Consider the following 13,506-nt stretch of genomic DNA (forward strand, 5'->3'; position numbering starts at 1 on the left):
GTCATATGTGTGTATGTGTATATATATACTATATATATAAATATATATATATGTGTGTGTGTGTGTGTGTGTTGTATATAGATTCTATATGTGTATATAAATATGTATGTATGTATATATAAAGATAGATAGATAGATAGATAGATAGATAGATAGATAGATAGATAGATAGATAGATAGATAGATAGATTGAAAGACAGACATGTATGTATATATGAATGTATGCATGTATATAAAGCATATATAAAGCATGTATATAACCTTGTGTAACCTTCTTGTCAGTTTCTGATTCCCAGACAATACCTGTGTAACATATAATATACTATTTTCAGTGGCACAGAATTGCTCCATGTCAGACAAATTTTCATTTTCACTTTTGGGAGTCAGTCCAGTGTCATCCTCCAGGTAGATAAATTTACCACCAGCCTGACATGCAGCTTTTTCTCAGAATAGGCTGCACAATGCTCCCACCTAATGGTAGCGTTCATGCTCTGCAGTTCATACAGAGCTGTTTCATGCTTTTTTTGCAGTGTACAAATCAACTATATATGTGTGTGTGTATATATATATATATATATATATAAAGCCATTTTCTTGCTACTGAAAAAAAAAAAAATGCAAGAATAGAAACATATAATTATCTATTTTCAAATCTAAAATGTCCCACGCTGGAATTCTGGCACAGTGAACTTTAAGCCATGAAACAGTTAAGTTTGGAGGTACTTTTTAAACGTTTCAAATTTCAAAGTAGAGCAACTTGTACTCTGCAGAAAAAAAATGTATTTAAAATATCTGCCCTTTAAATGTAGAGAGGAGTATGAAGTAGCACAACATGAAAACATGCCACTGTTCTGCTACAACACAGTCCTGGACTCAAAATAAAATGATTTAAGTAGTGTTATTCAAAAAAGATTGTGTGTTGCGTTTATTATTGTAACTTAAATGACGATCTGACCATAAATGAAGACACATTTCTTGCCTCTATAAAAGTCCAAGGAAAGACTGTCACCGTTTTTAGTCTAGAGCAGAAAATGACTTCCAGTGTTTTGAATTTTGATAGAAATCACTCTTCCACTGTCATCAGTTGAAGTGGGTTGAAGATCTGGTACACTGTGGATTTGGTATTCAGACTACTCAGACTAATGTCCTTCATGTCATAAAGCCACCTGATTGGTGAATCAAAAGAGCACTCAACACAAGCAGACAAATCCTGCTGTTTTCCTGTTTATTTCATTAGCCTTATTAAACCCACTGTGTGGTCTGCATCTTTACTACAGCTTGACTCTCCTCGAGGACTTCTTGCTCTGCTGGGCTTCAATCAGTCTAATACTGCAGAGTTTGATGTCATCACGGGATGGACAGCTCTCTTCTTCTTCTTCATCACTCAGCTGGGGAGCGTCTGCGAGATGGGATAAAGAGAGAAAGGTAGATGCTCAGTCAAGATGGCTGCAAAAACGACAGCCTTGATTTTTAAAGACAGCTGTCACACCTACCCCGTCCTAAAGAGTCAATACTGGAAAGCAAAATAGTGTGATTTTACTTAAATTAACATTGTTGCAGTAGGAAGCTTTAACCTGAGTACACTGATAAACCATCCGGCCCGTTCCTACTACTTTGTACTGACGAACAATTCACTGCACTGATGATCCTTCTCATTACGTTGCTTTGATTTGGCCCAGAGTGAGATTCCTGACTTTCCTGTTTTATGTTTGTTTCCCAATCACTTTGTTCATTGCCTCCATGAAAGTCAATACAACTGCCAGGTATCCCCTGGTATCCTCAACAGGTCAGTGTTGTCCTCTCCCTAACACTTGGCCATTGTTGAACATTAGCTCTTCGGTTGTATTTTTCTAATGCTGGAACAGACTAGCAGCCTTCTAAAGTATGACCTTAGCAGTGTGAAGGCTTTGTGAACATACACCAAAGCCTAATGCTGTTTTCTAAACTTAACTAAATAAACACATATGTTAATACATAACACAGCATAGCATTGTACCACCATGAAAAGACTTATATATGCACTGCTGTTAAAGCGAACATTAGCTATGTAGCAATAGCAAAACTTAGAAAAAGCTCCTCGGTTATAGGCAGCTGGAGGAATCCTGAGTCAGTCCTCACCTGTAGGGGTGGTCGGTCTCTTGTTGTTACTCAGCTCCATCGTATTGAAACTTTCCAGCAAACTGTAAAACTAGGAAGATGCAAAGGCAAAGGTTGTGGAGGTTAACACATGAAACAGACTACACCTATAAGACAACTTGAGTCTTTTCTAAAGAGACTGGAAGCTGAGAGGTATCAATTGAAACTAGAATTGCAACTAAAATATATATTTTTAAATGAACAATTTACACCAAATTTGATTCCTGACACTTAAAAACCTTACTTACAAACAACTGATGTAAGAAATACTTAGTAACTAAGTCATAAATGCATTAGAGAACTTGGAAAACACCATTTTGATGAATACTGTCCATCAACCTTCTCATATAACTTTTGCTCAAACAGAAAATGTGTTTTCCAAAATGTCAAGTGTTTCTTTAATAGTTACATAAAATGAAATACTTAGGAAAGGAAATAGTCCAGTATAAAGATACTGACAATCTGCACAGAATTGAGGTTTTTGTAGTTCAATAGATGTTTAAAGATTGTATTATAACATTATAATAATAATAGCAGCACAAAATGTTGGATAGATCACAATTATGAAGAACAGAAAATGTTAAATGAAAAGTATAAATAAATAAACGTGAAATAAATCATTAAATACAGAAATAAATGTAGAAATATAGAAGTAAATACATAAATGAAGCTAGAAATGCATAAATTAATAAATGTAGAAATAATTAAATAAGTGCAGAACTATAGAAATAAAAAATAAGTAAATGCAGAAATGCAGAAATAAAGAAAAATTGCATTTTTCACTACCAAAATGTATTTATTTTGCATTTATCTATGTATTAAATTATTTATTTCTGCATATATTTATTTATACTTATGTCATTGTTTGTCCTTCTTATGCAATGGCCTGTCTTATCCTTTTTGGATTGGTCAGATGCAAACAGAACAGAGTGGCAGAGAGCAAACAGAAAGTGTAAGAGATTTGTAGCACCGTCTCTTGGTCCATGTCTCTGGTCTCAGGTGTCTGCATCGATGTGCTTTGCAGTAATGTCGATAAGGGTGTGCTGATGTCTCTCAGTTTGTCTGTGCAGTCAGTACATTTTGGCCAGCGGAACCCCTGAAAAACAGTCAAAAGATTTGTTGAATACATCAGTTTATTTTGGTAAGAGTCCATCTGTGCTTTCCCATTGGTCACAAAAGAATAATACTGGCAAATGAAAATGCTAATATGATGGCGGTGCAAGATGGAAAAATCAGGGGATGATTACAATTACCCTTTATCCTGAAGGGAACATGGATATTAAGGGAATCATCAAAGTCAGTAGGATGAATCCTCTTGACCTTGAATGTCTGTACAAACCCTGCTAGCCAGCGATCAATCATATTTATCAGGTAAACTACTCCAGGATTGGACCAAATTGCTAGTGTTGCTATCTGTGATTAATTACAATAGCTTAGATGTAGATTAGATTTTTTCTTCCACCATTTAGCCATGCCAGTGGTGTGGCTGTTAGATTTGTGGTTTCGAGTGAAAGGTCTCTGTAGTAGGTGAATGGACTGCCATAAAATTTGGTGCAAACATTAATGCTCCTCTTTGGATGAATTGTAAACACTCTGATAATCCTCTGACTTTTCATCGAACAACATCAGCTCAACATTTGAATTTGTCCAGTACCTTTCAAATATGCAAAACACATGACATTCCTATAAACCTCAACTGCACTTTGTGTTTAGGGCTAACTAGCGAATGTTAGCATGCTTACGCACTAAACTAAGATGGTAAACATGGTAAACATTGTACCTCATGAACTTCAGAATTTAGCTTTGTCACTGTGAATGTGCTAGCATGCTGACATTAGCTTTTAGTTCAAAGCAGTGAGGTACAGTGTCCCATTTTCATACTACATGCTACTTCTAAGCAAGTTTTGAGTATGTAGCTTGTGTATTTACCTTGGACAAGTAGCAAAATGAAGCATCTTCAGACAAAACAGCATGCATATCTAGTATGCATACTAAATATGGGCGATTAATTTTTTTTTTTGAGTTCTATTGATTTCTTTTTATGAAGTTTAATAGTAAGTGACATTTCAATGTTGCAGTTTGACATCTGACGTCATTCATTTACTTCATTTGCTTTTGGTGTGAATTTTAAAAGTATGTTGATTTTTTTGTATAACGTTACAACGGCATACCATGATAATTTGGTATATAAATTAAGAATGTAGGAAGGATTTGGGACAGAGGTTTAGTATTGTTACAGTGTACTCTCTTGAAAAAACCTGAATAAATCCTTTTAAGAAAGTAGTAAACAAATAGACATCCTAAAACAAATAGTGGGAAAGTTCAGGTCCAGACCTCCACGGGCACGGAGCTCATCCGGAAGTACAGGGTGTTGACCCCCTGCTCAACAGTGTCCAACAGATCCTGAGAATGCTTCAGACTGGCATGTAGTCGTTCAACATGGTTCCCTACAGGCTTTGCCTGGATTTGTTTCTTCAGCTTTTCAAACCTTAAAAGAAAACAGATGTTTTGTTTTAAGACACTCCACCTCTCACACTACATTTTAAAAGAAACCTCTAAACATGGCAGTGAAATGTTTCACTCTGCAGTATATGATAAAATTTTAATGGCCCCATTTGACAGTGTCACAGTTCTTCCTCAGTCATTCTGTCGTTACTACTGTTATTTCTCTTCAGTACAAAACTCTCCCTGTCCCAGCTGTTTAACAAGATTAAGTGCAGATCAGATATTGAATATGTCACTGTGTGACAACACACTTTGAGAATCGCCAAGGTGAAGGGGGGTGGGATGAGAGCGGTGGAGGGTTGTGAAAACATCTCAGGAGAAATTAGCAGAGACATCAATCAGGTCTCATATCACACTACAAGAGAATGCTGTTAACAGAGATTACCTCACCATGCCAGTGATGAATCATCAGTCAAGCCGAAAGCACCTATCAGGAGAAGCTTTCAAGTAATCATAGTCGCCATTATCAAATCCTCCACATGGCCATGGGCATTAAACTACATGTGAGCTCAAAGACAGATGCAGTAATCCAGACTGATGGCTCATTGCATGTGGCAAATCTAGCATCTAGAATAGACTGGGTAGTATGAACAGACATGATACATTGGTTACTTATCCATATTTATTGTCTATGGAGTAATTTATCCTAGTATTGTCATACATTGCTACTAAAGTAAGTATTAAACTGCATCAGAAAACACATAGAAGACTAGATTTTTCTACCCTTTCCAAAAACAATGACATTTTCACAATAGCACATCCATCATGCAGTATTTCCCCAGCGGTAACTTTAGAGAAATGTTAGACTTCTCACAAGGCGTTACTGAGATATCGCATCCACAAGGCCAAAACCACATTTTGTGAGATCACTGTGACCTCGAACTTTGACCTTTGAGGCAGGTATTTATGTCTAACCCCCTCTCTTTGACATGTACAATTGGCCAAGGGGTATTTTAGTACAAAGCCTTGTTTTCAGTCGCTCCTGATTGTAATGTTAAAGTTACTGCATTACATGTTAATACAAAATCAACACTTCCTGTTATGGTTTGAAATTAACAACCCTCTAGCATTTCAGAAACCTTTCATTTCTTAACAGTGTAGTGTCTCATTTCTGGCTGCTGGTGTTTCAGTTGTTGACCTGCTATTCAGATCTGCTAGTTACTGATGACTTCTCTCTCTCCCTCCCTTTCTCCTGCTCTCTTTGCTTGGTGTGTCTTATGTTTAGTTATTACTCTTCCTGCTTTAAGTAATAATGATACATGTAATGAAAGTAGTTTATTCGCTGTAATGGAGGCGAGGCTCAGTGTATTGGAACCGTTTATCCTCTTCCCGTAGTTCCCGAGCAGCTGGGAAACCAGAGTGGCTCAATAGACAATAGGTGTAGCCCTAAGCCCCTGGTCAGTATCCATACACGGTCCGGTCATTTACCAGGTTTATACCCATTTGCAAAAAAAACTCTCTAAATCTAGATACAATGTGCTAAGTTGGAGCCACATGAGGCACTCGGCTGACCAGTGTCAGTCACACAGTCAGTCAGTCAGTCAGTCAGGGACATTCCAGATTTTATAGGGGTGGCCCCTCTGTTACGATCCAGCCAGAATATTGGTTAAACAGTTTTCAGTGTTTCAGCCCTAATTAAATGACATTGTTTTTTAAATAAATGTGTAAAATGTGTTGTGACCATCTGAATTAACCTGCACTTTGGCTCTACAAGTAACACGTGGTTTGCTATTTATTATTGGTTGATTAAGTAAAGATTGAATACAACACCTGAATATGACATGAGGCAGTAACACCTGAACACTGGATAACTCAGACTGTGTAGCAGTGTTTCAGTGACAATACCTTATAGCTGCAGGTTTCTCACTGAACTTGAGTTCGGCACACTGTAGGTCCAGATCAGCCAGGATTTGGGCGTCCTGTTCAATCAGTTCATCGTACTGGGTTTTCTCAGTGGCCAGCTGCTCCTCGGTAGCTCGCTGTGACACCATCTTGTTAACTAGCTTCTATTAAGACAGGCAGACACCACATGATTCAGCCAGACAACAGTGGCTTAAACAAGCTCTCTGGTCACATAATATACTGTAAAAATAATGAGTTTGACTTGCTATCAAAAATGTTGCATTAACCACTCAATGCAGCCATTGGCTTATTTGCAGTGTGTATCAATAGAAATAATAATTATAACAATAATTGTGTAGCATTTATCTTGTAAATCAACAAAGTGCTTCAAAGGACTGCCTTGATACCCATGAACTCACCCAAAATAATATGATTTATCACTTTACACTTTCATGTCTGCATGCTAAACTAAAGCTAAAGCAGCTGGTTATCTTAGCTTAGCATAAAGGCTGGAAACAGGCAGCCTAGCTCTGTCCAAAAGTAACAACATTCAGTTACTATATTTCTTGACTGGGCACAGAAACTTGATATCTGGCAACCTCAAGTGACAAGATGCCAGGAAATCGCTGCAATTTGTTATTTGCTGTTTTTGTTTCCTAACTGCCAATAAAACCACAACCTGTTGTTTTTGTTCAGTTTTTGTACAGATTGGACAAATAATGTTGTACTTAGGGAGCTGTGGAGGTGCTGGAAGCCATAGGTCATTACCTTTGGACAGAGACTGGCAAGCTCTTTTCCCCCTTTTTGTTTTTATACTAAGCTAAGCTAATCAGTTGCTGGCTTTAGCTTCATATTTACCAACAAACATAAAAGTGGCATCAGTCTTTCACTCTTAGCAAGAGAGCAAATATTTATTATTTAGTGATTTCCCAAAATGTCAAACTATCCCTTGAATTAATCTCACAAAAGGACAGGATTGTATAATTTGTTATGAAGAGTTAACAAATAAATCTAAATTTTATACCAACTACAACTTCATGAAAAATAAATTCAGCTGAGAAATATTTTCATAAGAAATACTGTTTGATCACAGCATCATGTAGTATAATTATATAGATATAGAATACAGTAGGTTTTTAGAAATCTTGGCTGTCCAGGCTCATCACTGTTTGTGTAACTTAATCAAAGCAACAATGATGTGAACACAATGAAACATGGTATCAACCCAGCAGGCTCAGGACATCAATGTTAAGTCACAAAGATGTTGGACTGAAATGTAGGACAGATGTTAAATGTTGTTTGGATGTCAAAACCCAACGTTTGCTAATTGACATTGTGACATTTAGCAGACGTTGGGTTTTGCTAACAACTAGAATGTTGGTATTTTGGCGTTGGCATGAGACGTTTAGAGGACACTGGAATTTGGTTACTTAACAACACAACTTAAAACCAACAAAATATCATCACCAGCTGTCGTCAGTATTCTACGTCAAATTGGCATTAGACATTGTCCCAACACTGAATTTTGGTGCCCAACATCACAACCTACATTCAAAGAATAATGGCCAGCTGCGTGCCTGCAGGGAATAACCAGATAAATCTGTAGTTAGTTCCTGTGCCAGGATTCAAACACATGAGCTGCTGATGTGCCCCTTGCTTTTCTATTTTTCTATTTCTTATTGTGTATTTTGCAGGGAACCTGTCTGCTACAACTGCTTCATTGATAATGAATATAAATGTGATTTGAAGTGAACTGACAACCTGGACATCAGCACAGCCCAGAGCTTCACTCACAGGCTCCATATCCTTGACTGGTTTCATGTCATACCCTGAAGCACCACTGAGGTCATAACACTGCTGATCTGAGGAGGCACACACAGCACATGTCAACACTCTAACAATTTCATTACATAACTTATTTAGGTTTACAGCATTGTGGCGTGTTAAGCAGAAGGGACAGGTAATACAGAGCTCACACTGCTCTGGCACACTGAAGGAAGTTGCTGCACCTTCAACAGAATCTGGACGTGCTTCCTCTTCTTCAGTTTCCTGCATATGAAAAATGATACGCAAGAACAATAAATGAACCTTAATCACTTTTACTTAAAAATTGATTAACATTATTTGTCTTCATCAAAATCTCCGATTAGGTTCTTTTCCACTCTTACCCGCTCTTTCATCCTGCTCTGTCCTCGTGGGCTCAGACGCCCAAATGTTTCCATATCCTTTTTTAGCTCCTTTACTTCTGTACTCAGTTCACACAGATGACCAGACATTTCTCTTCTTGTTTCCATTGTCTCATGTTCCACCTGAACCATCCTGCCCTGATGGGGTGGAAAGAAAGAGAAGAACAAAGAGCATCGCATTTTTAATCTTCGAAAGACCTGACGCAGGTTTGATGATTGGTTTTATTTAACCCTGAGGTCCACATTACGACTTTTCCGTTTTTTCATACCTTTGTGTTTTGCCTTATAAAATTGTCATTTTTAGCAAAGCTTCACTAAGTGCTGCACAGATTCAGAATCAGCACAACATCAGCTAATAATATATGCCACTCGAGAAAGACTTCTGTACAGTGTAATATGGGTAAGTAGCCCATAAAACAAGAAAAAAACAAAAAACGGACCTTGAAATTTTCCTTATTTTATAGATAAAAGCTGCAAACTATAATAACAAAAGAAAACTTCAGCATAAAAAGTTTTATACATTTCTTTGGGTTGTTCTAGAGGTGATTTGAACTTTCTGTCTTTATCTGATCATGAGTTCTGCTCATTTTACCCAGTGGAGCTTCTGAAAGCATCCCGAATGCCTCCAAACAGCAGTCTGAAATCCACATCAGACCTCGCCGTAGTCAGGTTAAGCTAAGTTTGTGCTGGTGAGGTCTTACCAGTGTGCCGTCTGCAGCAGCTTCTGCCGACTGAAGCATTTTGGTAACATTGTCCACCTTTGCCTGTCTATCGGCAACCGCACACTCTCTCTGCTCCAGGACCTGGTAAATATCACGGACCTCCTAACCACATTACAAAAACAAAACATTAGCTGAATTAGAGAACGGTTCAGTATTGTGGATCCAAGGGCCTGCATCTCAGTGTCCTGCTCTTTAGGGCTGGAATGTAACCTTTACAGATTTGAAGAGTTTTATTTCATTCATATCCATTTTGTAGTTGGCTCATGAAAGGAGACTGTGCCATTTAATATTAGATTGTATAATCAATTTCATAATGTCACATTTAATAACAACACATTTTGTTTGCATGACAGTGGTGATGTCACAGCCCTCTCACCTTTCAGCCAATCATGTACTCATGTCTCTCCTCAGCTAGCAAGTACAAAACCTGGTGCTAAAAAACTCTGCTACTAAATCTGTCCAGTTATCTCATACTGAGGAGCCAGTTGTAGCAATGCTTACTAGCTCCTGCTGGATAGAGCCAAGGCAGAGTCATCTCAAGCCCACCTAGGGAGCCTGCTAGGTGGGGTGGGAGGTAGCATGAGCAGCCTTGTTAAGCTAAATAAATAAAAGGAAATGTTCATTCCTGTGTGTAAGTGTTATGTTTATTTACCCTCTTTTATGATAATTAGTTGAGTTTTAATCATTTCTTCAATTATTTCACAATATATAAAAAATAAATATTTCACTCATGTACAGTATTCCACACAACTCATTTATATGAATATCTACTTTATAATTACTTATTCCTTAATCCGACATTCACAGGCCACACTGAGTGCATGCTGAGTTCTTAACTGAGTTCTAAACTGAGACCTAATATCAATGATTTCGTTCGATTGCTCACTAACATATAATCATTTACACAGACACCACAGCTGTACACAGCTGTGTTTGAAAATGTGTTTTCCTCTCACATTAAACATCATTCATACACATACTTGAATTCATTCTATCATAGCTGACAGTTATTATATCAGAAAATAAACAGGAGGAGGAGTTTCAGACACCGTAAGATGATCCAACAAGTTCTACATTTGAAGCATACTTAGGCCATAAACATGCAATTACGTACCATTTCTGTTTACTTTCTATTGATATGTTTAAACACTTGGAATTGTGGGTTAATTTTGAAAAAAATTAATGAAAACAGATAAAATACAACTAGCATGCATGTGTACAAAAGTCATGTGTACAAACACTGGAAACCTAAAAAGACAACATGCCATTATTGTAGTTGTTTTGTACTTCCTCAGCAAAACAACAGCTGCAGCAAATTAAGGCTTGTTTATTCAAGACAAGTTGCAGATGCATTTTTAATGACTAAAGGAGGAGTGATATACAATATTCTTCCATCCTTTTTGTTTTACACTCCTTTGTTTACATGTTTTTGCTCTTTTTGAATGATAGTTTTTAATCATTTATTCCTGTTAGCTCTAATGCAATCTTATTTCACTTTAGTGCACTTAGAAAGAAGCAGAAATAGAGCTACCAGACTTTTATTCTTAATCTTATCAGTATGTACTGTATCACAGATTAAAGTCCTAGGGACACCAATCCCTCCTAATAAACTTCTAAAACCTCCTTTCATATAGAGGTTGACAGTGTATGAAATAGCATAACTCACCTGCTGCAGGTTCTCACAAATGTGGTGATAGGTCACCTGGATCTTCTTTGCCTCTGTGGTCTTCTTCTTCATTTTCTCTGTGTTGTTCTCCAGCTGTCGTATATGCTGACAGCAGAAAATAAAGCAAGAAGTTATAGTCTGTAATCAGTATGTGATAGTAGGATATCAGAATATAGTGTTGGCTACAACTTGAAATGTAAATGAACACATCCAGCATTAGCTGTCCCTCTGTGGTGACACTGGTGCACTTGTTCACAAAGACATGAGAGTTGTGCTGAGCAGGTTTAGTAGATGCCAGCCCAACTTTAGACATAGAGTCAACAGTTTGATGGGCGCCAACGAGCGGAGAAACTAAGTTTGCCTTTTTAGGTTTTACCTTTTTGCACCACATTCACTGCAGCAACTGTAGCAAAAATATGAGTGTATGAGTTTCTTGTAAAACAGGATTTGTGCACCTGCAATGAAGAATTTGAGAAGGTGTAACTGTGTGTTTGTGGAGAGAAAAAAATCTACAAGTGTGCAACTCCTAGAGCATCTTTTCTCTGTGACCTCAAATTTACTATTTTATACAACTACAAATCCTACTGTCACAGGTGCTCAGTTGTTTTGCATAATTGCATAATTAAGCCCCATCTACTTTTAAATGTCTATCATTCAACACAAGCCACTGTATACACTGAACATAAAAAGATTCATCACATGAGCCTGTTGTCGGATCTTAATGTTTATGTTTTATGTTTTTATGTCTTTATTACGGTGGCCGGTTTGACAACACATGTTGCAAATACTCACAACACAATTTAAGTGTTTCTAGGGGGACACTAAAAAGTGATGAACCTGCTGCAATGCACTTGTTGTTCAATGACTTGTGACTTGTAACACATGGATGCATTATAATACATCCATGCAAGTGCGTCCCAGCTGGGTTCATCTTTTTTCTTTTTTTTTTAATATTACTTTTTGCCTTAATTCCTATAGCAACAGTGAGAGATAGAGGATGATATGCACCTACACCTTCATGGTACACGCTCTGCCAAGTGAGCCACCTGGGTGTCCCCCGCATCACTTTATTGTGTCCCCTGGAAACACTTCCATTGTGTTGTGAGTATTTGCAGCACGTGTTGTCATATTGATGAATATGTTTTCTGAATTAGTTTGTGTTTTGTCTATTTCTCTTAAGTTGCAGTGTGTTGAGCCACCGTACTTTATGCTGCATTGCTATAAAAATAATTTCCTCTTGTGGGACAGTAAAGTGTGTGTGAACATCTCACGCACATTTAGCTGAGATTTGCCAGAGCCAAAGTGGATAGCCAACCTATGACGCTTGTGCTTAGAGCGATGGCAACTGTAGCCTCATGGGGAGAGTGTGTAGGACCGGGGAGGTGCTAATAAGTATGTCCAGTGCAGTTAGACGCTGACAGATGACATTAGATACATTTTCGAGCCTCTAGAACAGGCTCTTGACAGCAGTATGTACAATGTTTTTGGGAGGTGGGGACTGTGAGTGAGTTTGTAAGGCTCCAAAATGTCTCTGGAGGGCATACTTACCTGCTTCAATGTGTCTTCATTGTTGTAAGTTGCGGGCTGAAGTTTCATTGCTTTCAGTGACTCCTGCAGCCTCTTTAACTTAGCTTTTTTTTCCTTCACAGCCTGTGCGAGTCTGTTGTGTTCATTGATCAGTACAAACCTCCCCACCTTCTCTTGTTCAAGTTTTTTCTGAAAGATAGGAAAATAAAAAAAAAACAACATAGATTAAATTTTAATAAACTTCCACATTTAGAACATTTAAAACACTTCTTTTCTAATAAAAGTCAGAGTGAAGTTGGTGTGTGGTCATATGGGCACTTAAACTAACAAAAGACAAATAAACCACCAAACATACAAAACAACAACTAGGAGCTTACCTCCAGAGGATGTCCAAGCCTGGACAATGGCTTTTGTCTTGTAGTATATTTGTCATTGTCATCCCAGACCTGTTTTGATGGACTGTTCTGCGCTTCAACCCGTTTGTCTGGAAATGAAAATGGACCTTCATTAAGCCTTTCAGGGAGCTACACTCTGTGTCTCCTTGAGGGTGATTTTATGGAGGACATTTTACTTGATGGCAGTTTTATGAGGGTACGCCAGAGTGTAATTTCATACTTTAACAATATAGTGCAATATATTTTCTTCACTTAAGACTACTTGACCTTAAGGAAAATTAGCTAACATTAACGTGTCACTGGTCATATAAGCAGCTTATGAATTCCTAAAGCACATTACTATCTTATTTTGATGACATTATAAACTTAGTTAACTTACATATATATACACTGTTGCCCATAAAGTTGGAATAATTTTGTTTTCAGTTTAATTGTGGTTTAATTTTCATTGTGGTATGTTTGGAAGAGATTGACTACTAAAGTTTTGAGAAGATATACACTTTATCTGTCAAGAATAAATCACATTG

General features: G+C 37.5%; 1 protein-coding gene across 1 annotated transcript in view; it reads right to left on the minus strand.

Annotated features, from left to right (window-relative positions):
- Window positions 1-1,208: 1,208 nt before the first annotated feature.
- Window positions 1,209-13,506, minus strand: part of LOC147817142 (coiled-coil domain-containing protein 183-like) — a 12,974-nt gene continuing 676 nt past the window's right edge. The window contains exons 2-13 of the mRNA XM_087171659.1: window positions 12,962-13,068; window positions 12,606-12,773; window positions 11,058-11,162; window positions 9,371-9,493; window positions 8,652-8,807; window positions 8,493-8,532; window positions 8,245-8,345; window positions 6,487-6,644; window positions 4,477-4,624; window positions 3,107-3,232; window positions 2,119-2,188; window positions 1,209-1,399 (exon numbers count right to left, since the gene is read on the minus strand). Coding sequence (XP_087027785.1) covers window positions 1,272-1,399; window positions 2,119-2,188; window positions 3,107-3,232; window positions 4,477-4,624; window positions 6,487-6,644; window positions 8,245-8,345; window positions 8,493-8,532; window positions 8,652-8,807; window positions 9,371-9,493; window positions 11,058-11,162; window positions 12,606-12,773; window positions 12,962-13,068 — 1,430 coding nt within the window. The 3' untranslated portion in view covers window positions 1,209-1,271. The remainder of the gene's footprint in view (window positions 1,400-2,118; window positions 2,189-3,106; window positions 3,233-4,476; window positions 4,625-6,486; window positions 6,645-8,244; window positions 8,346-8,492; window positions 8,533-8,651; window positions 8,808-9,370; window positions 9,494-11,057; window positions 11,163-12,605; window positions 12,774-12,961; window positions 13,069-13,506) is intronic.

Source organism: Seriola lalandi, unplaced genomic scaffold (assembly GCF_002814215.2).
Source record: "Seriola lalandi dorsalis isolate HSWRI2012SDOR001 ecotype SW California unplaced genomic scaffold, Sedor1 jcf7180002054883, whole genome shotgun sequence".
NCBI lineage: Eukaryota > Metazoa > Chordata > Actinopteri > Carangiformes > Carangidae > Seriola > Seriola lalandi.